The sequence below is a fragment of the Triturus cristatus genome, chromosome 6 (genome assembly GCF_964204655.1).
Source record: "Triturus cristatus chromosome 6, aTriCri1.1, whole genome shotgun sequence".
Lineage (NCBI taxonomy): Eukaryota > Metazoa > Chordata > Amphibia > Caudata > Salamandridae > Triturus > Triturus cristatus.
The window spans coordinates 1280773714-1280800754 of NC_140589.1; the positions used below are offsets into that span (position 1 = coordinate 1280773714).

Consider the following 27041-nt stretch of genomic DNA (forward strand, 5'->3'; position numbering starts at 1 on the left):
TGCTTGTATTTTTGTGCTACAATTTTGCAGTGTGATGTGTTTTATTGTGCTGTGGATCCGTTTTGCACCTGATGCAGACATCGTCTCACTGTTCCTCAAGACAAGTGGATATTGTGAGCTTAGCCATAGTTGTATATTAAATCTCCCACTGATGTCTGGCCAGCAGGCTCTCCATGGTCATGTGTTGTGTTTTACTTTTTAGGTCCAAGCCATAGAGTAGTTACAGTCCATTTGCCACTTTTACCACTATCAATCCAAATGGCTCATCTTTATTTGCTGCCAGAGTTTGAAATTCACTGTGTATGCAATTGATCTCCAGAATACTAAATTAAGAGATTGCTGTTTTTTGTGCCTTCTTGTACCACGTCTCTAAATAAAGACTATACAATAAGAAACATTTGCTTTAAGCTCAATGGCCTCATTCCTTGAGGGTATTGAACTTAGTACTATCATTTGTCTTGGAAAAGAGACCCTACATTATTCTTCTATTGTGTCCTTTCTTGGAAACAAAATAGAAATTAAAAAGGCGATGGTGAGAGTTGGTTTTAGTCAAGGAGGAATGTGTGGGTGGGAACGAGCAACTCAATATCCCTCAAGGACAGCCAACTTCAGCAGGAATTAAATCACTGCACTGGCTTCCCATCCAGCAGCGGCTGGAATTCAAAGCTTTATGCCTGGTGCACAAAGCTCTCTACGGTGGGGGTGCTGAGGAAATTTCAAGAATGTTACTACCTTACACTCCTTCACGTTCCCTCAGATCTGCCAATCTAGGCTTGATCCAGACTACTAAGATTAGGCGGACAAGATGGGGTGGAAGGACATTATCGAATGGTGCAACAAAACTATGGAACAAAATGCCAATAGCCATGAGATTTCAAGCAAACCGGCAGCTCTTTAGGAAGGATCTGAAAACATGGCTGTTTACTTCTACCTAGTCCTTCTGGTAATATAGGCTGTTTTCCTCACACATACACTAGCGCCAAGACGCCACGGCAATCGAGTGCATTATAAACACATATCCTATCCTATCCTATCCTATCCTATCCTAAAGCCAATGAGTGGTGTGGAGCAACAGTGAACAGGGAGGGATGAGGGAGTAATGAATCAGGTGGTGGGGGCGATAAAAAAACTGGGAAAAAAGCTCAGTGGAACAGGGAGAGGTAGGAAAAGCGGCAGATGAGCCGGGGGTGGGGGGACTGAAGAGAGTGCATGGGCAAAATGGTAAGAGGAAAGCAGCATACTGGGAAGAGAGTGTAGGAAAACCGAACACACCCATGCAGTGCTAAAAGGAAAAGAAAAGGTAGTTTCTCTGAATGTAAGCATTGGAAGGATACAAGACATCAAATTAAAAGGATGGTAAAGAGGCCATGCGCCACGCGAAGGACAAACACAAGAAGGGAAAGGAACTGAATAAGAAACAAGCAAATGTCATTGAAACGATAGCCAACCAGTTATCAGCGATGACCTGAAAGCCCACTTGGTGGTGTTCACAATAGGCCATTCAACAACAGGTAGACAAACGTGTGTAGGAGAGACTTAATAACTTTATAAACATACACTGATATCTTAAAAATAACTCTTGATCCCTGTTGTTTTCTATTGACACTACCCTTGTCTGCCTTTAACGGAGGTTCCCCCTTATTCTCCAACCTCCCACGTATACTGCTCTTTGCTTTGTACCCAGCCATTGCATAACCGTACTAACTTCACATTCACCATATGACTACCCTGGTACCCTAAAGTACCTATAACTTGCGCCCTCGCCATGCACTGCTTTTACCCTCACATATGAATTCGCTCATGACATATTCATTGACTGCATTTATGACATCCCTAATGACATCTGAAATGCCATCATCATTGATGATACTGTACATGGGGGGGGGCAGCTATAGTTACTTTAGGGTACGAGTTATAGTTACTTGAGATAAATACAACTTATGAATTTCAGTGGTTTTGTTAGTTTTAAATGTGTGTTTTACATGACATTTTCACCTAACTATAACTTCCCTTTAACCTTTGTTTTTTCAGTGAATATATGTATACATATATATATTTTGTTTCGCCAAACAGCCCGTTATTAGTGCACTCTTTACACAGCAGGTACAGGTGTATCGAGGTTGGACTGTACCTCGCGTGTATCTCTCACCAAAGAATTCACCGCACTCCAGGAGAGTCAGTTTGCTCAAACTCAATTTATTTAAGTAGCTTCGGTGGTTGTGGTGAAAACTGACTCTCCTGGAGGGTGGTGAATTCTTTAGTGAGATATATATATATATATATATATATATATTTTTTTTTTTTTCATGTGGGTCTGCCTAATGCATAAGTGTTTGTATATAACACACACATATATTAACTAATTTATTATTAGTTTATCTAGCTTTCTTGATTTTTTATAACAGCTGAACTGAATCTGTGATGCCTGACAGACCATGTTAGGGATAAATTGCCGAGTTTGGTGAAATGGAATGCAAAAATGGCATAACAAATAGCAAATAGGTACACCGTGTGTGATATGCGCTATTACAAAATATAATGAGAAGCAGCAACAAAACCGGACTCCTTGTGTACTAATTTACCTTACAATTGCCTGACCCTGTCTGGGTTTTCTTCAATTAACTTATAAACCGATCATTCGTGGCAAGAGTTTTTTTGTAAAGACACGCTCCAGAAATAGCAAATGCCTCTGCAAATTTAATGCAATCAACATAAATGTTCATTTTCCTGTCTCAGCAGCAGTGCACAAACGTGCCTGCAGATAAATCCCTGACTGAGACGCTTTGCCTGTGCTTCAATCAATCTTCACTACAGACCAACATTTGTTGTATCAATCTCTGTTCGGGTGCGTGATGCCTACCGAAGTGAACCCATGTGAACACTTGAAATAAAATAACAGCAGAAAAACAATGATGTCGAATTAAAAATATTGAAACTTTAAAATCAAAAATACCTGGTTACTAAAAAGACAAACTGTATGAAACTAAAATAGGATTTGAAGTAAATGAAAAACCTACTTTGAGAGAAATAATTTAACAATTCCTTCATTGTTGCAAGAACAATAAAAGTTCCTTTAATTTCTGAAACTTGGGGGAACCAGCCATACTCGCCAAATTGCTAACACTGTCCCATCTAGGACTGCAATACAATTTGTAGGGTCATTCACATACTTGAAATACCAATTTACCACCACAACAGTATTCGTTTTCAGTTTTAAGAAGTCTACTTGGCATTGTTTCGCTTAAATCTAATAGCAGAAGGGACATAATATGCAGGTAGCCTTCTTAGAAAGTGACCACCAGCAACCTTTCACCTTGAGTCCAAACCATCTGCTGCTTAAATATAAATTACTTGACACAGACACAACCACTACCAAAAAAACAGCAAAAAATGAAGGGAATAGTTACTTTTAAAAGGGCGTTAGTCAAATTAGGTAAATCATTGTTTTACAAGCAGCAACACATATGCAGAAACTTCTACTCCTGAAGACTATGTAAATTGTTGTTGGGAGACAGTACTTTGCTGAATTTGCCCGAAAACCCTTATCTTTCTAGTGTTGAAAATCCATGCAGGCTGTTTCTTTTTAGAGTGGAAATGACCTTTGTTTATTTAGCCTTTGTAGTGATGGTGAGCACAATCGATCAGTTGCTTCAGAGCTCTATACAGACAGGAGTTAACAGTAATTTATACCACAGGAACACAGGCAAGCTCTATGAAAGAAAGCCTAAAGCCCTTGTCGGCTCGTTCCCTGCTGACTGAACAGGTGTGACCAGACACACCGTGAAGGACTAACAGCCGGAGATTAACTAAGATGAACTACTTATGGCAAAATGTAAAAATAAGCACTGACGTTCACTGAGGCTAGGGCATGTGGCTGGATCATGACTGGGCAGTTGAAGTCTCCGACGGCTTCCAGTCCACACACATACCATAACATCTGAAGCAAACTCATCGGTCGCTTTCATAGCGGTCTAAGAACCGGAGTATGACGCAGTGATGAGTGACTGAGTTTCACCCTTAATCATTCCTCCCACTGCATTGTTCGGAATGTTGATGTGGAAATCTGTCCACTTGCAAAATGTGCCTCACTTTTTATCAGGTTTAAAATAAAGTCTACACTTACATATGCAGTTGTTTAGGGCTGTTCCCACTATCTACCTGGCCAAGATTAATAGCAGTAAACCCCATCAAAAGCCCTCAATCAATCAAGCTTTTGTTAAGCACGACTACTCACCTGTAAGGGTCTCAAGGCGCTGGGTGTGGGGGGTGCAGGTTCCAGTCCCTCAGGGAGGGGGTCCGTCGAAGAGCCAGGTTTTGAGGTTTCTTGCGAAGGTTGGAAGCGGTGTTGTCTGTCTGAGGTGGAGCAGAAGGGCGTTTCAGGCCTTGGCCGCGAGGAAGGAGAAAGAGCGGCCTCCCGATCTGGTTTTTCTGGTGCAGCATAGGAGAGTTGAGCTGATCGTATGGTCCTTTGGGGTGAGTGGAAATTGAGTCAGTTGTTCAGGTATGTGGGTCCGGTGTCGTGGAGGGCCTTGTGTGCATGGGTGAGCATCTTGAAGGTGACTCTTGCCTTGATGGGGAGCCAGTGGAGAGTGCGCAGGTGCTGGGAGATGTTGTCGTGTTTTGGCAGGTTGAGGACCAGTCTTGCGGCGCGTTCGGGATGTTCTGTAGCTTGCGGGTGAGGTTTTTGTTTATTCCGGCAAAGAGTGCGTTGCCGTAGTCTGGTCTGCTGGTCATCAGGGCATGAGTGACAGTCTTTCTATACTATAGACTAGTAAAGAAGATTTTTATATTTTTGTAAAGGCAAGAAGAGCAATAATATTGGCGGTTTGGGTGTGTTAGCCTTGCCATTTTTAGGTGTGATTCTCCTGTTTTTTTCCTCCTGTTTTTGACTGTGTGCTGCATTTTGCTTTTGCTGGTTTTAGAACTCTGGGCTCTTTACCACTGCTGACCAGTGCTAAAGTGCAAATGGTCCTTGTGTAAATTGTATTGGTTATTGGTTTATCCATTATTGGCATATTTGATTTACTAGGTGTGCCCAGGACCTGTAAATCAACTGCTACCAGTAGGCCTACAGCACTGATTGTGCCACCCACATGAGTAGCCCTTTCAACACGTCTCAGACCTCGCACTGCAGTGTCTGTGTGTGCGGTTTCAACTTTGATTTCGACCTGGCAAGTGCACCCACTTGCCAGGCCCAAACCTTCCCTTTTACTACACGTAAGCCACCCTTAAGGTAGGTGCAAGGCATCCCTATGGGCAGGGTGCAGTGTATTTAAAAGGTAGGACATGTATTGTTGTGTTTTTACTTGTCCTGATAGTGAAATACTGCTAATTTCTTTTTTCACTATTGCAAGGAGCATATCTTCCAAAGGGTAAGATGGAGATTGCCTTTAATTATCTTATAAGTGTAATTTCCTATTTGGAGCAAATAGATATTTTGAGTTTGGGGTCTCTGAACTCACAATTTAAAAGCACATCTTTTGGTGAAGTCAGTTTTTAAATTGCATGTTTGAAAAATGCCACTTTTAGAAGTGGGTATTTTCTTGATTTAGCATTCTGTGCCTCTGCCTGTCTGTAGAATCCACGTCTGGGTTAGGATGACAGTTGGGATGTTTGTGCATTCACTCTAGGCAGTCACAGAAAGGGAGCTGTGGCGTACCTTGCATATCCTGATGGGCCATCATTAGGTTGATGGGCCTTTCTGGGCTAGAGTGGTGGGAGGAGTTGTCACTGACACCTGAATAGGGCTGTGCCTGTCCTCACCTAAAGCCGTTCTCCACCCCCCTGTAGTGTGTCTGGAGGCAGGTCAGGGAAAGGCAAGGTTTTGTCCACAACAAAGTCTCCCCGTTGACGTTTGCCTACTTCAAAGGCAGAAAGGGGTATAAGTATTGAACCTCTGCCACTCTCAAATCGGAACACTTCTGAACTAAATGACATTCTGCCAAGAAGAAGAGCTGGATGCTGTAGTAGAGACTGCTGCCACACTGCCTGTTGATTTGTTGTGCCAGCCTGATGCTTGCTGCTTCTGTCCTGGAAGTAAAAGGACTGGACTTTGCTTTCTGTATCCTGCTTCCAAGGTTCTCCAAGGGCTTGTGCGTGCTGGCCTCCTGTTAAGAAGTCTCGGGCCATCAAATACTTCACCTCCTATTGCCCGGGCTCTTCTGCTGAGAGCCCTGACTAGCCAAGTGGTGGAAAGTCCAGTTTCTTGACCCTTGGCAGTGCAAACTGGTAAGAAAATCCACGCATCGACTCTCAGCACCAGTTTTCTAGACGAAGCGCATTGACAGAACATATCTGGATTTTTGAGGCATCATACTTCGACACTGTCTGTTCATAGATGTTGCCCAGCAGCAGTGACCCGAGGCCGCCTGAGAAATGGAGTGGGAAGAGATGAGTTATATGGTTGCCAATCATGAGAACATTATTGATTGCAGCGTGGTATCTTGGCAGCGCAGACAAATGGGAGGGTTGGTTTAACCCAAGTCAACCAAATGGACGCTCAAATGGAGGTTGGCCCTGATTTTCATAACAAGCCCACCCTTGGTTGAGTTTAGGGTTGGTGCCTAACAGGAAAGCTATACACATGAAGCCCAGTAGCTGTTTGTACCACTAAACAATTGTCCTGGAGAACATAATATGGCTACAGAGAAATAGTTAAGTGCACCAGTGGCATCTAAAGATGAAATCTAAGTGCTGAGACAGTTCCAGAAAAGTGCCCAAAATCCAAGTCAGCTTTATCATTATGCTGTTGCTTTAGATAAAAAACCTGGGAAACTCTACCTTTTGGGAGGGTTACTTTCATAAAGATGAGCCAATTTCTTAGTAAATAGGACTGCTTTATTGTAGGAAAAGACTAAGAAGCTAAATCAAAAAGACGTAGGGCCTGTTCTCCATCAAAGGCACCACTAACATGACCTTAGGTGAGACATGCATTTTTGCATGCATTCACAAGATGTCACCGTAGGGCTCCTACTGTCTATATTTGTTAGGGTTGGAAGTGAAGTGTTTCTGACACAGCCTCTATCACTATTTTCTACCAGGCTGGCTTTCGTATTGTAGGAGGTTCAATTAGTGGGAACCTGTGTACTGCATACATTGTGGGTTAAACAAGTTACTTACCTGTAATTATGGATTACCACTAATTGTGGTGTAAGCATGCAGTCTCTTTGCTCTCACTACCTCTCTTGACTGCGAGGTCATAGACTACTTTTGCCATGTGCAGTGCTTAGTTTGTAAAACACATAAGTGCTCGGGCTCTCGTCAGGAGGCAGCTTGCACCAGCCCATTTCTCCTGTTAGTGCTGCCTAAAACAGAACCAACTAGTGGGGAAAGGATGAGGCGTAATAGCCAGAGCTGCCGACTTCAGAACTGGGGAACCAGGTTTGAGTCTTGCCGTCGGCTCAACATCCTGTGATTCTGGGCAAATCACCTAATCTCCCCGTGCCTAACAACGAGGGTGTCCTTAATTGGTGCTCATGAAACTATAGCACCTGCGTTGATTGAGTAACGATGCTGAGCACTGGAAACCACCGGCTCAAATCAAGCACTGGCCACGTGTATACTGAGTCAGACCTGGTAAAAGAGTCATTGAGAAGAGGTAGTACGTAGTGCTAAGAAAAGTTGGGAAGGGTGGAAAGGAACCATGCACTAGTGGATTGAAGATTTTTTTTGTTTGTTTGTTTGTTTTCAGGAAAGCACAGTAACAAAAGAGCAGCATAATATGAAAACTCATTTAGAGTCATGCGCTACATTCTGGGTAAATGGCAGACACCTTAATGTATGGATGCATGCATGTATGTGAGAACTTAGCTAACGAACAACAGAGGACCCTACAACGTTACTTCAGGTGCCAAACAATGAGCATTACTGTGCTACAGGGTCTATCACCGGTGTTTCTACTTTTATTTGCACTTGACTTTTATTGCATTTCCTAACGATAACAGGTCACAGAAGTTATGTAATGTGATGCAAACTTGCAACGTCAGCCAAATTGTGCTGTTTTTGCATATACCTATGCTATAACCGTCCTGCATTTTTTGGGCTGGCTAGTAGTAAGTTCTGCATGCAGGAGTTCAAATATTTAACCCTGTGTACATACATTTATTTGGATTTTAACTCTACCCGCCACCTGTTAGTGCGGCTTTAGGCCTGCTCTACATGGTTATTGAGAACTTATCCCTGTCATACACTACCCATACACATTTTAAGGAGGGTTTACGACAGATGCTTTCTCAGAATTCATTTGATAGTGTTCTGCCCACTAATTTGCCACCCTTTTCCACTCCTGTAATGTGAAAACACAACCACGGGGTTAAAGCTTGCAAGAAAATGAGTCCCTAATTACTTTCTAGACCATGTTGGTGGTATTGCTCTAAAAACAAGATGGCATTGAAAATGAGAAGTTCATGGGTTGGCAAATGGGAGGGAGGTGGGCACATTTCTCTCTTTGTTTCTCTTAAAGTCAGAGTCCTGCTCAACAAATGGAGTGCCTCTTCAGTGACATTTAGCTACAGGTTAAGCTCTTCTACACTGGGGCATTCAGTGCTGCTGTCCAGCTCTACAGGACCTCTAGTAATTCCCTGTGGAGGTGTATTTTTCGGGGTAGTTCTGTAGTATTGAACCCTTAAGGCTCTTCAGTGACCTCTATTAATCACCTGTTGTGCTGCACTCTGGTATGTGCAGTGTTTCTACCTGATTGTACAACATCCAGCACCTTGGTAGCAGTGCATCCTGAAACATCCAGGCTGTGTTCCTTTCCCGTCACTGCATATAGTGACAGTCTCTGGTACAGCACCGTGGTACATGGAGTGCTGGTACCATTTTTCGGATGCCTGCACAGTCACTGTGAAGTAGTAAGCACAAGGCGTGCGTGAACGTTTGAGCATGTCTATTGTAGTGTATGTTTAAGGATGGCGTCTCAGATAAGGTAAAGGAATGTCGTGAGTAGTAGCCACCAAAACAATATCATCTTTGCATAACTCCTGACTGATCATGCCATGGAAAGTAACCCAGAAACGTTTTGAGGGTAAGGGGTGTCACACATTATAAAATGGATATGTGACTGTCCCTTTAAATATTAAAACACATCATGAAATAGAGGTCTTCACGGAACTCGTGAACTCAGTTTCAGCTTCCTCTTGAGGTTTCTGGTTCCGTAGGCAAAATATCACTCTTCTCACTGCAGGATCTTCATATTGCGCAACGAATTTTGTTGCGCGCGCTGCATCGCCAAATGCGATGCAGCGCGCGCAACGAAATTCGTTTTATTAATTTTTTTCGTAACTTACCTGAAATCGGCCGTTTGCCGCATTTTGCAACCCCCCACCCTGCCCCTCCTCTGTGCCACGTCACCGCCCCGGTAAAACACCCTACACGGGCCGTCACTGGTGTCTGATAAGTTTCAGCGCTCCGTCCATCACCTCCTTGTGTTTGCTTTACAGCCTAAAGTGAGCATGTTGAACTGGCCGGCTGACTTGCGACACCGATCTATTGGTCATTCATGAGTTTATCTGTGTGTGGAGAGTCATTCATGAAAATATCGGCTCAAGCAGGACTTGGTGACACAAATTAAGTGTACTTATATATTTTGTTTATAACATAGTTCTTGCCTGTTGCTTTTCTTGAAAGAGCCCCGAGACCTGCTGCTCTTAATTCGCCCCACTACTTTCAAATGTCACTATCCACTGCTGGTTCCCGGAGTTTTTTTAATGTATGGATGCTGGTTTAATGCTACCTGTGATGTTGGTCACATCTTCCATAAACGCACAAATTCATCTATGGAATTGAGAGCATGTTTGTAAATGATTCGGTTCATGACAGATTCTCTTTAGGGACAGTAACCTCCTGAATTCTGTCAGTCTATATTTCGGCTGCACCATCTACCGAAAGAAATTAGGACAATTTTCATAATTGCAATGGATGTGTTGGCCTATTCAGTAGGGGCTTAATTTTGGTCAGCATACACGTGGTGTTTCAGTAGGCAGTACGTACCACGTTCCTGTGTTCATGAAGTTGGTTTTCTAACAAGCGTTGAAGTGGTTGAAATAAGGCGATGACCGACAAATGCATGGCACATGGAAATTTTCACCATGCAAGCAGATAATTTTTGTCAGAGCCAGCCTGGGGAATCAAAAGCAGCCCTGGCAAAAATGCTCAAAACAGCCCGCTCCCTTTGTCTCCTTGCACAATCTCTCTCTTTCTATCCATCAATCCTCTCACTCTCCCACCTTTATGAGTGCTTTCTCTCTCTCAAATCCTCCCTGTGCCTCCCTTGCATTTAACCTCTGGGAGCTGGGGAAAGTGATAGAGGCACTAAGAGCGGCATTGGCCTTTCAAAACGAGCCTCCAATGACTTCAATCTATTGGGGAAATGCCCTGGTGGAATACAAGGCCACAGATTAATCTAGATGAAAAGGGATAGTGACTACCTTTGAGAGAAGATTCCAAGAGGACTGGATAATATTCTTGGAGGTTGAGGGGTTGCCCAGATCTTTTACAATAGAAACAATGTCACAGGAAGAGTTATTAGCAGATTAAATCTTTTACCAGTAACAAGCAGATCTTGCCAGTCTGACAAGATATTTATATTTTTAAATGGCAAGAGCAATGGTTTGTTTAGTGGCTGGATTATAGCCGGACCTCCTGCTTCTTTTAAGAGATTTACCTTGGTGTTTGGTGGCCCTGAAGTCCTCACTGCTCTAGAGGGTCCCAGGGATTTGCGGTATGAGCAAAACCAAAAGGTTTCAAGCGCATTAATACAGCCAGAGGCGACGTGATTCAAGAATTGTAGTTTTAAAAATGGGTAGATAATCTGGGATTGCTTAAAGGATTGCTGAAGGTGGCAGAATAAACTTTGTACCTTATTCTAGGAGAAACACTTTTGAGAGCGGGAGGTAATACTGTGACGCTTCAGGAATGTAAGCGTGGAGGCAATGGCATAATGGGGTAGCCAGTTTTGAGCAAGAAAAGGAGATGTAGAGCTTTCCAAAAGATTGTTGAACATCAAGTTGCCATTATCTACCTTAGTAGGTGGGCAGAGGACCAGCTGATAGAGGCAGAGAGAAGCAAGAGCGCTATCGAGGGCCTCTGTGTCCAGCCGAGCTGTTCATTCTACATCCGTAGCAATGTTCCCTGAAATGGTGACGTAGGCGGCTTTAGGGGTGTAGTGCGCCTTGAAGTCCAAAAGAAAGGAAGCGCAGGTGCTGCTGGAAGCTCACTTTCCAGCACCGCTACCCGGCATGGAGCAGAAAGGTCAGAAATATTAAAATATAAAATAAGTAAAACACAGTGTACCGAAGTACAGTCAAATTAAGATAACAAGGTAAAGTAAGCGTGATGGGGGTGCGGGGGGGGGGGGGGAGTGGGGCAAAGCCATGCACTTCCAGGCATATGGAAAATAAATGCGGTAAAGTAATCCAAGACAAAGTAGTAAAGTTCTGTAAATTGACTCCAGTTAGTGAAACTGCCTATAAGCAGTCGTTAACAGAAAAACAATGTAGCATGCAAAGGAAAAATTTAACAATATCTCCAATTGTCTAACCCTATGCAGAGGGACACTGGGCAATGCAGATTTTACAGGTTTTTGGTGAGAATAAAGGTCATATAGCAGAAATGTATCTGAATACCACACATTTGCGTGCATGATTTCCACAGCTCCGAGAGAACGTACTTTTATGTGCCTGGGAGCTTTATGAACTTGAAGAGCAGTCGTAAATCCCAGCGCCTCCGTGTCTCTGGCCTGCGTGAAAAAGGAGTCATAATAAGTATATTTGGGATGAAAATGCACGCAGCGTTCGTTTGCTTTTAATGGTATGTATGCGATACCAGCTCCCCTTCGTTTGCTGAATCCCATTAACCCCTCTCTTTATGAGGCATAGCGTTTGTCCTCCCCGAGTAATTAAGTAACCCCGAACTCCTACCGCGAGTTGTCCGAGTCTACCTGCCGCGCAATTTAAGAAACCGTTGGACACATCTCGCGCGGAAATGACCCCTTTACGATTCCCCGGGAGGTATTTATCATGTGAAATGAGGTTTTCCTAAAATGGAAGGCGCACTCCGAAATCAATTACATTTCAGAAGCAAGTGCCAGAACAGTCTGCGGCTCGGTACTGTGCGCTGTTTTGGATGCCAGTTAAACTTTCCATTTAAATGTGAATCTAAAGTCGTGGCTCAGTTGTGTTTTTTCCTTCTATTTTCGTCCTTACTCCCTTTAATTGGTAAACTCCATTGGTGTAACCCCTACGCTTCTTAGGAGATAGTCTTTGATGGAAGGCATTAGGATGCACCCTTCAGAGAGTAAAGATAGACTCGCAGGGCCTGAGTAATACATCCATACATATACATATTTAGAAATAAATAAGACATTGTAATATTAAGTCATTTAAAGTCTTTTGTCAGTAGCTATTACCATATAGGTGAGGGAAGTAGATGGCTAACATAAAGTGACTCGTGTATAGAAAAATGAGTCCGACTCATTATAGTAAAGTGACTTATGCATAAAATAGGTTATTCCATAAAATGACTTATACATAACTATAACATCAAAGTAAAATACAGTTGACATTTATCATTTAACAGATAGTTATAGATTTCCTAGCGGCTCTGCATTTTATAATATATAGTGCTACATGGAAACAAATGTCCCAACTCTGTAGAGAACAGAGTAGGTTCATGGCATCAGCTGTTAAACGAATGTTATATTTTAAAAGGATCGGTTTCAAATAAAATTTCCTCAAGAATATATAACATTTACAAAATAACAGAAAATGGCAACAACTTTGTTTGGAGACATTGTCACATGGGCATACTTCGCTAGAACCAGCCCCAATCACAGGGAATGATACGAGATGGTGTACGATACCCAACATTAAACGTACAAGAACAAATCGGTGTGATTTCCTAGTCACTTCCACCAAATATGACTGAAGGCCTTTTTTTAGATTAAGCTGCCTATAAAACACAGAAGTTTTATGAGTCTTAATCAATTTATTCCTTTCTTCTGTTTTATATAGAAGGAATGTGTCTTTAATTTCCTTCTTAGAAGGTAATATATCACAAACTGAATCATTGGAGATCTTAATTCCAAATAAAATATTATACCAAAAAATAATATAATTCAGCCATTGAATACGAAGATGGAAATCCAGCTTAAGACAATCCTTAATTACAGACTGTGTAAACACAGTTTCCTTTTTGTTCCATATTGAACGCCATAGAAGTAAAGGGCGTAATGCAGCCAGATCCGATAAATAATTAAGGCCTGTTTCTTGATGAATTAAATCAGATGAGGCTGCAACTGGAACACATAACAGACGTTTAAGGAATGTATTTTCGTTTATTTGCAATTGGGCCATTGGAGAATGGCCCCATAAACCAGCTCCATATAAGGCCGAAGAGACACATCTTGCGTTATATATGGTTAACATATCTTTTATTCTGTAATCCCCTATTTTTGAGGCAAAACGGAAAATGCCATTAGAATTTCTAGTCATTTTGTGACCAATGTTTCCTTGCTCGTTGGACCATTTGCCATTAGCATCAAAATTGATGCCTAAATAACAAAAGGTATCAACCGCTTGTATCTTCGAGCCATCAAGAAAAAAGGACCGCGATGTTTTAAATTTACGTCCACATATCATGATAAAAGTTTTTAGTTTATTAATCAGCAATTTCCTGTCATTAATAAAACCAGTAAAAGCATCAATTAAACGTTGTAGACCCAGAGGAGTGCGTGAAATTAGGACGGCATCGTCCGCATATAACAAAATGGGCACAACAGTATTATCTATTTTGGGGGCATCAGCAGGGGTATTATTTAAAACCTCGGCAATTTGATTTATAAAAAGAGAGAATAAAAGGGGAGCCAATACGCACCATTGTCTGATGCCCCTTCGCACAGTGAAAAAAGGGGTTCGCTCACCCGTGGGTCCATAACGTACACTACAAGAGAGTTTTTCATATATCCTAGCTAGGAAAAACACAATCTCCTTTGGTGCCCCAGATTCAAGTAATACTGACCAGAGGAGCGAATGGTCCACTAAATCGAACGCACTGCTTAAGTCAGCAAAACATAAAAACAAATTTCCCCCTTTTACCACTGTATATTTGTTGATAAGTAATTCCAAATTAACACAGTGTTCAATGGTCCCAATGCCCTTCCTAAAACCATATTGGACTGGGGTCAATACATTGGATTCTTCGGCCCATATTTCCAATCTTTTTAAAAGCACCCTACTTAGTACTTTTATTGAAGAATCAAGCAATGAAATAGGGCGATAATTGCATGTTTCAGAGCGCGAACCCTTTTTAAAAAGTGGAACAATTAAAGATTCGGCCCATGATAATGGAAAATTTCCTGTAGCAGCAGCATTAAAAATTCTTGCAAGGATTGGTGCCCAGAGATCCATTTCGTCCTTGTATAGATCGATCGGAACACCATCCGGCCCGGGAGCTTTTCCCCCTTTGCTATTTAACAGACCTTCACGCACCTCCTCAACGCTAATTGTTAGTGGTAGTGGAGGCCAGGTAAAATTATTTATTAAAAGAGGAAAAGTTAAAACGATCTGTTCTGGATTAAAAAAATGTGAAAAGTGCTCAATCCATTCAGTGCAATTAACATGAGACATCAACTCAGGGGTGCAATCCTCTTTTAGGAAGGGGCTATTTACAATTTCCCAAAAAAGTTTGATATTGTTCAGCTCACTGGCCATGGTTAGTTTATCCCAGGCGTCTGATCTCAGTGCCTTTTTTTGTGCTAAAATAGCTTGTTTGTAATCTTTACGTAGTTTACAGACAAGAGATTGATTGCGGGGTTTAGTCCTTAGTGCTAGTTTTAGTTTAGATAAAATCTTGGAGCATTCAGAGTCGAACCACTTCTTACCATTCTGACTAGAACCTTTGGTGTTCCTGGTTAAGATATTTTTTATCACAATATTTATATTGGCGAATTCCATACATAGCTTTCCAGGGGTAACCTCCTCACTGAGGCAATAATTAATGCTATCTCTACATTTACCAATCACATCCCGTTGAATCTTTTGTGGGTCCAGACCAATCCACTTTAGTCTCCTACCATTTGGTCTAATGGGGAGGATATCATTGATTGTGTGGGTAGTGCTAGTAATTCTATTTCCCCAGGCTAACAAAACTATGGAAATACTATTGTGATCACTAACTACCTGTTCGGATATCCAAAGGTTCATATAAGGGCAGTTCTTAGAGAATAGGATATGATCTATGTTGCTACTAGCTTCCCTACCAGTGAATGTGGGACATTTAAGATGACCCTCATTTAAGGTACAATCCAACAGCTCAAGATCGAATTTGGCCATTAAAGTGTTGAGGGTTATACCATATTCACAATGGGAAAAATGCAACATGTCATCTTTAATACCGTCAGTGGTGGAATAGGTTTTCAAATAACCACAAGAATTAGTATATGTGGTGGGACATGCTTGAATATTAAAATCACCAGCCCACAAAACTGCAGCCAATTTACTAGATGAGTTTAGAAGCCTGTCCAACTCTTTTTCCAGTGGCGCTAAACAAGCTCCTCTATCTTTCTGGAAATTATTATTGTAGAAATTTACTAGCACCAGGTCTTTACCTTGCGGGAAAGATAATCGTAAAACTTGACTATAATTGTCAATAGGTAAGTAAGTTAAAACTTTGCAACCAATCAGTTTGGTAGAAATTAGCAACATAAGACCACCTTTTGCTCTACCCATTAACGAGGGGGTCGCATTTACACAGTATGAGGTATAACCCTCTACTGAGATAGGTTCTGTACTCCATGTTTCTTGCAAGCACATGATATCAGTGCCACAAGTGATAAAGTCTTGCCAGAAGGGCGTCCCTAATTTGTTTCTGAGACCTGCTATATTCCAGGTAGTCAATGTATACCCCTTTTGAGTTAAAATATCTTCATCATTAGTCAATTTTATAGGTACATCCTTACACAAGATAAACTTATCAGAAGTATCAACTATAGGAATAACAGGCTCATTGTCACCATTTACCCCTGATAACTTGATTGTCAAAAGCGGGTCCATACGCAATCCTTCACTATTCTCCCTTTGTATAGGAGTCAGATTTGGTGTCCCATTTCCCCCCCCATCAATAATCTCCACAGATTTTGTGTGTCAATCGGTGTCCTCCATTGAGGTCAGACATTGAAACCTATTATATAGTGGTAGTGGTGGTAACAGCTGGTGGGTTGCTGAAGCCATTGGCGACCAATTGTTACTCACATAATGGGTAATGGGTTTCATGACATGATTATTAGCTAATGGGTGTCTATAAAAATAGGCGAGTGGCAACAAAGTAGTATTAAATTCCCAATGAGAAGGGGGGGGGCTCTACGCAGAACTTTATGTGCCCAGAATGGTGATCTAAAACTAATAATGATGCAGTCCCCATTAAAGTTCTTAGTTGTGGGGCCTATCCATCCTACTCGCTGAGTGAGTAAGATCTGTTCTGCATACAAGGTTGGCAGACCACAATTATTAGTTAACCAATAAAGAGTTTTGTTTTTCAGGGTCTCATTAGTCTCAAATTGCCCTTCCCGTAGCCTGGGGACATTACAAAGGACCGCAACATACGCTCCACATTCTGGAGGTAGATTCATTACTGATGGTACATTATCACTTTTGTAATCTACAAGGTGAAAGGTACTCTTCAATTGGTCTGGTTTTTGGGACCCATGTTTCCCAGTGTCTACCCTTGATGTTACAACCTTTTCCGTCGAAGCTTTGTCTTTATCTTCGCTAGTCCCTATGTCAGGGGGGCAACTATTACTACTACATGAGCTTACAGGTAAAGTACTTGGGGCACTTAGTTGTTTATCTGACCCCCTTGATCTTGACTTTGTGCCCTCAGATACATACGAGGCAGGGGCGGGGATAAGTGTGGGCGTCCTCCTAATCTGATCAGGGTCGGGTATAGGGGCAACTGATTGGGTTGAAATCGACTTGATTGAGAGTATTATTGTCTGTACATGTTGATCAATAGAATTAACCCTAGCTTCAAGAGCCCGGATACTCTCGTTAATGGGCCCTAGAAAGGTTGATACAAGTACGTCCAATCTTTCCCAAAAGCCATCAGAACTGGACTCATTATTGATTCGATTTAGCTGGGCATTAGTAACCTCTGACTGATCTACACGTGGCTCTACTACAAGTAGATTTTGTACCGCTTTGGAATGGCGGCCATTACCTTTACCCTTGGGTTTAGATGCCTTCTGTTCTTTGTTGTTATGTTTTTGTTTATTTTTGGCCTTTTGTCCTCATGTTTGGACTGGTGAAGTAATAACAGGGGATTGTGCAATAACAATAGGTGTCCCAACAGCACTATTACCATCAACATCAATAATGTCATTAGCCAAAAGCTCCTCCTCATTCGAAACCTGCTTCAGCAGTACAGGGGTGATGGACAGTCTGCTTGCCGGAGGAGTATGATCCAAAGTCCGAGAATGGTTAAAGTTAATTAACTCCAGGTTGGTGTTAGTTCCTGGAAGTTCAGGTAAACCAGCGTAGGAAATCATTAACATAGAGTCATAGGAATTGCCCAAAGTTGTAGATGCATTCTCAGATAAAATAGGTGGGACTGATCCAATTGGGAGTGAGAGACGCCTTTCGGTAGACTCTATAGCCGAAGCGACTACCCCTATAGTCTTTTGCAGCATTCTGTCAATTGCTGTTAGACTTGGAAGAGGGTTGGTGGATGTTTTGTTATGTCTGGTGTTGGGTCGTGGGTGGATAGGATCATTTTTACCCATGGCAGACAAGCGTGACAGACAAATATACTAATCGATGGCAACTCTTACCTCCACCACGGGTGCTATAGATCGTAGCGGACAAGGGGGGTGGCCCAGCCCAGCCTCTGTCTGCCTCTGACGGCCACAGATGGCCCGCCCTCTGCCCGGGCTCAGCCCGGCGACGTCCGCGCGCGTCCGCGAGGCGGAGGAGGCTGACCTCTTTTGAAGTCCTCCGGCGCGGGAAGCAGGCAGTGGGCGGAGTCGCTGGGCAGCCTGGGAGTTGTGGTCCGCACTGCTCCGCGGCCGCGCGGTGTTAGAAGCGCGGCGGCGGGTGCGGCCACAGGTGCAAGGCTCGTGGACTGCTCGGGTTCCTGGATACCAGGTAGGCAGGCTGGAAGTTCCTGGCGGCGTATTTTCCTCTGCAAATCAGCTGTGGCACGGTTATGCTCCCCCGCTCCCCAGTGGAGGCTGACCTCTTTTGAAGTCCTCCGGCGCGGGAAGCAGGCAGTGGGCGGAGTCGCTGGGCAGCCTGGGAGTTGTGGTCCGCACCGCTCCGCGGCCGCGCGGTGTTAGAAGCGCGGCGGCGGGTGCGGCCACAGGTGCAAGGCTCGTGGACTGCTCGGGTTCCTGGACACCAGGTAGGCAGGCTGGAAGTTCCTGGCGGCGTATTTTCCTCTGCAAATCAGCTGTGGCACGGTTATGCTCCCCCGCTCCCCAGTGGAGGCTGACCTCTTTTGAAGTCCTCCGGCGCGGGAAGCAGGCAGTGGGCGGAGTCGCTGGGCAGCCTGGGAGTTGTGGTCCGCACCGCTCTGCGGCCGCGCGGTGTTAGAAGCGCGGCGGCGGGTGCGGCCACAGGTGCAAGGCTCGTGGACTGCTCGGGTTCCTGGACACCAGGTAGGCAGGCTGGAAGTTCCTGGCGGCGTATTTTCCTCTGCAAATCAGCTGTGGCACGGTTATGCTCCCCCTTAGTAAATTACTTCCTCCCACAACAAACTCTTAGTGAATTGGGACCACAGAGTACAAATGGAAATGCTACTTCACTGCCAGCAATGCCATATTTGTTAATTTAATAGTTTACGCGTGTTCTTTTTTTTTTAAGCGTGCTGGGCAGCGAATGACATCCAGGTCCTAGACATGAGGTGTGGCGCCGCGGCCAGGGCGACTGACTCCGGAATCTGGGGATCACGGTTCGATCCGCGGCGGCAGATTAGCCCAGCACCATGTGACTCTGGGCAATAGCTTGCTTAATCTTCCCAGCGGCCCCCAGCGCCTAGAGACCCTTACGGGTGATTGTTCGCGCATTATGTGGATTATTATTACTTGCAATACAGGCTTGATTGCATGTAGCTCATTCTTTTTTTAACACCGCCTTTGCATTTAGATGTAATGCATGAGAGTGCAAGTGAAAGAAAGCAGATCAACTCATTTTATTATTTTTGCAGCTGCCGAAGGTGTGCTTTGATTGCAGTCTTTTTCCAGCTCTTGCTAACAACACTGAGAAGGAAACTTTCCATTGTTTTGTGCACACATTGTTTGTAGTGACCCAGCTGAAGAAGCAGCTATGAGGGAGATGACCTTGTGTGTTCTGTCCTGTAGAAAGAAGGAAGGAAAGCAGTAGTAAGCTTCTGCGTACACTTTTTGAACTAGAAGTATTGTTCAAATATCCTGTATATAATGATACCAGAGCAAGGCATTAGCCAACCACCCTCCCACCGTAGAGCACCATGCCTAGAAACAGTATAAGATAGTCGTATAGGGATAGGCTCAGACACATGAACTAGTTCCTGGAGGAAGAGCTAAACCATGTAATCCCATCCTAAAACCTGCAGGCACCCTTATATACACTGTGTATGTTATGTTATGTTATGTTATGTTATGTTATGTTATGTTATGTTAACACATGACCTGGCATATTAGCTTGTTAGCTAATTCAGTCTTACTCAACCATACTGTTAGGAGGTTGGGTTCAGTCAATTTGATCAAACTGATAGGATAGGTATGTTGCACATTTTACCTTTGCCCTAAACTGTATGTTTGTTGCTGAGTTGCTTATAGTACATAGAATCACTCTAAAGCAGTTTTCACAAACTGTGGGTCTTATCCCCATTGGTGTGTCACAAGACGATCTTTGGTGGGTCACGAAAGTCAAAGCAATAAATTAAGATGTGCCTACATTATGTACTTATCTTGTCACATTTGTTGGTGCTTCAAAGACATAGGTCAGATGCCAGGCTATGTTTTCTGACAAATTGCTACTTATGTTTTTTTAACACAGGGATTGGTGTTTACAAACTCCTCTCACTTTGCGGTCAATAGAAAGAAAAGTAGAGCGAATTATGACAATCTTCCTTGAGTACTGGAAGAGCGAAAAGAAAGGCTGTAGAATGTCATTTATTTGTAACACACAACAAAATGTAAATACTTATAAATGAACTGTACACATTCAGCAGTTAGAGGTAAAAAATGAAGCACTTTTTTGTAATTCTTAAGTGTGATGGAAACAAAGATTTTATTTAGATCAAAACAAATCAAGACACTTTAATTGGTGATGCGTAAGTAATAAATATTCACTGAAACCCAATTTCCACACATTATGATTTGTGTGCAGTATAGTTTTGTCAGAAAAACTGTCCGTCTGTGCAAATTTAGTGGCTATTTCAATGGCAAATGACAGTTCGCTACCACACGATGCTTCAGTTACATCCAGTTCCCAACACGCGCTCGTTCTCCTCTCTCCTCTCTCCTCTCTCCTCACCCCAACACCAACAAGCAAGCAACGGGGGGGCCGCTGGAAGTCCCGTAGCAGCGGGGGCTGCGGAGACCGCGGGAACCTCTACAGGACTCGATGGGGCTTCACCTAACGGGTGTGACAGGGTGTGACAGGACGACGGGAACAGCACCGAGGAGCAGCGCGGCGTCTCCCCTCCTCGCGCTCGCTCTCACTCGCGCTGAATGCATGGTCTGCAGCATCAGCGGCTATTGTGAAACCAGGCCTGGATTCTCAAAACCCTTAGGAGCTTCAGTTACATAAAAAAACCGACCTCTTCATGTCCATTAAAGCTAATGGGTCACAAAAGTTTGTCGTTCTAAAGCTTGGGTTATTGTTCTAAAACGTATGAAAAGCACTGCTTCAATGCACATGATTTGTAGAAAGATAGTATGTAGTCAATACTCATTTAGTGAAACTCCAATTACTGTGTGTGCATACTGATTTCAGGGGTAGAGGACAGTATTCTACATATACCTCCTGTGAATGAGAGATTCTCTGGCAGGTTAATCTGACTCTAAACACTCCTTTCTTCTCGAGGCTAACTCAGTTTTGGCAGAGTGAGAGATATCTGCCAGTTCTCCTTTTCTGAAAAAAGGTTAGATCTATCTCTTATGACTTAGAGGATCTACCAAGTGTGACCCTTAATCAATTGGGGGTAATGTAACATGGTGCCAGTCATGGGTCCATGACTTCAAAAGTATAATGTATACACAAAGAAACCAGAGACATCAGCAGGTTTTTTTATGATCCTGGAAGTTCGAAGTTTGTTGAGCGCTTGATCGTTACAAAGGATCTACCAGCATCACTAGTACGAATTCTAAGTCCTTATAAACAGTGATGAGAAGTAGAACTAAGAACGGTGTATATACCAGAAAACATTCGCCCCGCACTTACTGCCCTTTGACAGTGGGGGGGGAATCCAATTAACTGGGCGAGAAATCGCACTGGTGGTCAGAACAGTACATTAGCTTTCAAACCACTCAAGTGCTCTCTAGATATGTGCACATCCTTTGAATAGGCCTGTGTGGGTAGAAAAGGAAATGTGAAATACTAACCTTTTTGTTGGACAAATGATAGGTGCTTTAATCTACAGAGTGCGTTGAAAATATTTTGTAAAAGCTCTTCCATTATGACTTGTTTGTGTTGGATGGACTTGTGTTAATGACTTAGCAACATTTCTCTAGCATTGATTCTTTCATAGATTCACATGCTTGAATCTTCCCTGTCGTGTGTGAGCTCAGGAGACTCCCTCACACACAACACATGGTTAGAAATCAAAGGTATAGTGGCTCTAAAGGGGAAGAGTGGTCCAGGGTCTGTGCTCTGATGGGTTCAAATTTGGCTCTTGTAAAGCTATGTAAATTGGTTATCAATGTCGCTTAACTTCTCTTTGGTTCTCAATGCTTATTTATGGCATTGCTTGTTATTATTGCCATGGGACTCCCACCATGACGACGGGGAAGATTCAAGCATGTGACTCCATGAAAGATATCAATACTGCAGAATCACAGTGTACAGGTAAGTAACTTGTTTCTGATGTGCTTTTTATTCCCTACACCTCCTTTGTTTCTCCAGTTCTCAGCTCTCCCTATGAAAATGATGGTCTTCAGTCTTTGCACTCTTATACATTTAGGATATCTGCAGATGCAGGGTCATGCATGTGCTCCACCATTTCTTGCATGTGATATACCTACTAGTGAAAGTGCTGCGTCTCCTCCCGCTGTATCCTTACAATTCCCATGCCTTTCACAAAAGGATCTGGCCTAACTATTTGACAGAAAAAATAAATTGCAGAGGCATTAGTTTGGATTTTTGGGCCTGTCTGGCTCAGTTTTATTTACTGTGTGGGTTTCAACTTTATGCCTAGTTCATTTCACATTCACAAATCCTAAGAATGCCTGGTCTGCACTCTGATGTGTTTTTAGAAAACATTCTTTTCAGATGATTAGGAGGAGATGTTAGCGAAGGATGAAGAGATTAATATGAGCCCTCCATGCAGAGAAGCCTTTCTAAGTGCTTTTTATCATAATATTCTATTGATTATTGGAGCCATGACGCCTCTCCAAAGGCAAGACATTGTTAAGCAACAGATCTATCTTTTAACTGCTTAACCGCGGCACAAATTCCGCTGCGTTGTGGCAGTTCAATTAAGTGGGCGGGGCTGCGTCGGCCAACAGACGTGCGCAGTACTACGGAGGTAGTGCTCGCGATGGCCGTTGGCCGACAGAAGCATCAAAGGGGTTAAATGATAGCTCCAGACTATGTAATTTTGTACCAGTAGCTCCACCATATACCTGACCTTTAAACTTTGTTCCTTAAGTATTTTGTCCCAGAGTAATAGATTAATCTGTTTATAGTTGACAGTAATCTGACTGAGGTCACCTCCATGTTGGTTCCACTGCAGCGCCTTCCTCCCAGGAACTTGAAAAGAGCAAAGTTGCACCAGTGATTCCTCTTTCTCCGTGCGAGGGGGGTGGAGCAGTACCAAGGTTGTTTCACTAACCCTGCTCCTGTTTTGTCCCCTCCCATATACTTCAAATGTGAGAGGGCATCAGCTAAGAACTACTGCTGTGAAGAATGACTACATCCATCAAAAAGAAGAGTGATTTTAATGGAATTACAGGAATCAAAGCAGTTCTTCGCAGCTTAAAAAATGTGGGGCATATTTACAAGCCCCTATTGCCACAGGAATGTCCCTTTTAAAGATGTTCATGTGGCGATACGGGCTTCGCCTTATTTAGAAAGCAGTGTTAAACCACTTAACATGGCCTTAATGCTGCCTTGTAAATAAGCCACCCTTTCACGCTATACTTAGCGTGAAAGGGGTGGGCAATGGGTGTTGCAGTGGGCATTCCACTGCAATACCCATTGATTTTTATGCTCCCCATATTTACAAGGGTGGCATAAATATGGGACAGCACCAAAATTAAGACAAAAAAAACCTGGTCTTAACCTGGCGCAACAAGGTTAAATGCTTTATTTTTCCTCGTTTTTGCTGTTTCTATGTGTGTTGCATTTTGCAGCCAGCACACATAAAAACAGCAAAACGCCATGCATGATTGTTTATGTGCAGGGAGGTGACCCTTCCTGCACATAAACAATCATTTTAAAAATGACGAGTTGCAACTTGCATGTGTGCTGCACAAAGCAGCACACATACTGTGCAGCCCAGCGTTTCCAAAGTGGAAAAAAAGAATACCCTATGATTGCCCATAAACAAGGTTTTAACCAGACTGAATTCCTCAACTGTTTCCTTCAAGAAAGAAGTTAAATCATTACTCATGAACAAACTTATGCCCTAGATCCTAGGATCTCCGCTCCCCGTACCTCTCTAGCTCTCGTCAATTACCCTTATGAATACTACTTGCTGTCATTGTTTTGATGATTGTTTTATTTATGGTTATTATGTTTGTACTACTGTATCCATTTGTATCTGGGACCAATATTAGTTTTCCTTTTGCGTCTGCCCTTTATGCATGTGTACAGCGTTCTGATACCCGCAGGGGTGATGTTCGCACTATATAAAAAATGTAAAATAAATAAATAAGCCACTAGACCTCAGCTACCACCAGACCTAGCCAGTGACCCTTCTCACATGCAATTTTGTTCTTCAACGTTGTCATGTATCAGGAGACCATGTCGCGGGAGCAAAAACAGTGGAAAAGCTGATTATCTAGTAGCCTTGTGCAACTACTTATTCTAATTTGATAGGAAATGAGCTACATTTGTGGTGTCTACTCTAAGCCTAAAACCAAGACCTAACATAACCCTCCTTTCTCTGTCCCGCAGTTAACTCAGGTGACGGCATCGACTACAGCCAGCAGAAGCGGGAAAACATCGGCGACCTGATCCAGGAGACGCTAGAAGTCTTCGAGCGCTATGGAGGAGAAGACGCTTTCATAAACATAAAATACATGGTGCCCACCTACGAGTCGTGCTTGCTAAACTAAAGGGGAAAAAAAACAGAGAAACCATGTCAAAAAGTGCAGGGTTCACTTGTTTCCAGAAAGCCTATCACTGTTTCTCCCTAAGATTCTTGTTATTTATGCCTCCTTTCTCTACAGCTGATACAGAAGCAGCTTTTGGGCCAGCAGACTATTAGCACTTTTGAGAACAAGGCTATCTAATACATAAATGGTGACTGTTCCCAAGATTACAATGGTGTACTGTACTTATTTGTACCATGGAAGAATTGCTTCTTTATAGCAGAGCTGGCTGGCATGGGGGCCAGAATTAATCCTCCAGTTGTAGAGACAATAAAACTATAATTTTCATACGCAACTACGAAATTGCTGGTCTGTGTCGGCGTGCCCTGGGGGTGATGTCAGGGGTTGTAAGGAGGAGGGTTTAGGCTGACTGCTTAATAGGTGTTTGTCATGGAAGAGAAGCATCGATTCAGCCTTGTCTCCCCGGCAGCTGTGCGGAATAATGTGCTGTGATTCGCATTGAAAGTGTGCGGTGAGACTGGTGGCATTCGGAAAGACCCCAGTCCCTTCTTTCTGTCAGGCTCAAAGTATCCTGAAAAAATTGTTTTTCGATAGCTTTACCTTTTGTGTTATGTGATTTGAGCTTTCATTAAAAAAGCGTGTCAATTACAAAAAAATATACATGTACGACAAAAGGTGTCTTTATTTGCTTCGAGGTGTTATACGGTAAGGATGGGGTCGTTTTAATTTTTCGCTCAGTTTGAAAGTAGCAAAGCATAGCCTGCCAATAAAAAGCAAGAGAAGATAAGTCCATGTATGTATCAAGAGCAATAAATCACTGAAAATTTGAACAATCCCTAAAACACAGTGTTCCACTACAACCCCAGTAACCATCAATGACAACCAGAACTGATCTGCTCTTCCAGAAGACATACCACAAAGTCTGTCTTTCCCCACAATTAAGCCAACCCTCAATCAACCATGGGCGCCTTTTGTGCTTAGGGCACACTTTCCCTGTTTGTGCCCTGGCGCACCTTAAAACAGGTGCGTCGGGCACAAACAGAGAAAGTGCACCCTATCACATAGAATGTGCTGCCCCCAGGGCAGCCAGGAACTTGTGCTGCCCCTAGGGCAACGCATTCATGTGAAATACGAAGCGTGTCTTTGAAGCCGCCGCTCCATGTTTCACTGTGCAAGCGGCAACCCGCCTGCACCTTTAAAGTAGATTTGAGATCCCTTTGCTGGCGGGTGCAGTGAATGACTGCACCCAGCTGCAAGAAGATGTCCATAGGTCCCCCTTTGCCCCCTCCAGAGAGCTGCCATCAGGGGGCGTACTGACAGTGCGCCACCTTTTAGGGATGCACACTGCCAGTGCGCATTCTGAGAGCTTCATTGCCTCAGTGTCCACGTCTGTAATAGGGCACGGGTGCAGAGGCAAAGGGATTCCATAATTTCCATGGGACACATACCTACATGCACATATGCAATCTAACTCACACACTGACAACCGTGCATAAACTCCTATGCCACACCCTACATGCACCTCGCACAAAGTCCAAACAGATATGTAGGTATCCAACTGCAAATACCCACAGACACCCATGCACTCAGACCTATATGTAGTTATGCACAAATACTATTGGACACACAGCAAGTACAGCACACAGACCAGAAGATATACAGGTACCCGTGAAAACCAGCAAACACAAAGCAGCTCATACAATAAACACATGTTAGGTCACATAAAACATACTTGTAATCATACAACACACAAGCAGGCACACACAAACTAGTTGGACCGATAAACTGATAGGGATGACCGAACAGGCTTGAAAAAGTAATTGGTGCTGGAGGCGCGGTGGTCAATGTCCATGATCACTTCATATTTAACCTTCTGGTTAGGGAGCCATATCTAAGGTAGAAACGTAGTAGAGTGTCCACCCCATTCAGTCCCTGACTTACAGTGGAAAACACTTGTACAATATGATTGCATACTTCACATTGCATGGAAATCCATTCCTTGCCTTCTTTTCAATGAAGACCTGTACGTTACAATACATTATTGTCTGCATACATATGCAATCCTTGGCCTCACTGATCTAATCATGCATAAGCATCACTGACCGGACTCACACATGCCTTTGTTAGAGATGCCAGATGACTCAATGTACAGGCCTCATCAGTGGGAGGGCGGTGGCATGGTAATGAAGGGATTTATGTCTTGGCATACCTGCCCACTCAGTGCAACTCCCTCATCAAAACATGTTGGATGCAAATGCTTGAGCATGTTAAAACCACTGATCATTACTTTATATGCTTTCCTACAACGGCTACAATGACAGCTTATCAAACGTCACATAATGTCTAGGAAATAATTGTCTCTTTCAACACTTCATCAGACCAACTTGAGCCTCTGAGATGTCTTACTTTTTGATGTATGCAGAAGTTTCTCATCCTGAAGTGCCAAGACATGATCCTAAGGCTTTAACTCAGTGTCCTGGTGGCAACTAATTTACTTTTATCTGCTATATCTTAGTGAATTATCTAAACATATTCAGGGTTTTGACTGTGGCAGTATGGAAAGTACTCCACT

At 43.1% G+C, this 27041-nt stretch overlaps 1 protein-coding gene and 1 long non-coding RNA gene across 2 annotated transcripts in view; one reads left to right on the forward strand and one right to left on the reverse strand.

Moving 5' to 3' along the window:
• Positions 1–3708, reverse strand: part of LOC146821286 (uncharacterized) — a 141254-nt gene extending 137546 nt beyond the window's left edge. Inside the window, exon 1 of the long non-coding RNA XR_014962692.1 lies at positions 3600–3708. This is a non-coding gene — a long non-coding RNA (uncharacterized LOC146821286). The remainder of the gene's footprint in view (positions 1–3599) is intronic.
• The window catches only part of PACRG (parkin coregulated), a 1191188-nt gene extending 1166385 nt beyond the window's left edge, over positions 1–24803 (forward strand). Inside the window, exon 5 of the mRNA XM_085612225.1 lies at positions 24312–24803. Within this exon, the coding sequence (XP_085468351.1) occupies positions 24312–24472 (161 nt within the window). The 3' untranslated portion in view covers positions 24473–24803. The remainder of the gene's footprint in view (positions 1–24311) is intronic.
• The last annotated feature ends 2238 nt before the right edge of the window (positions 24804–27041 follow it).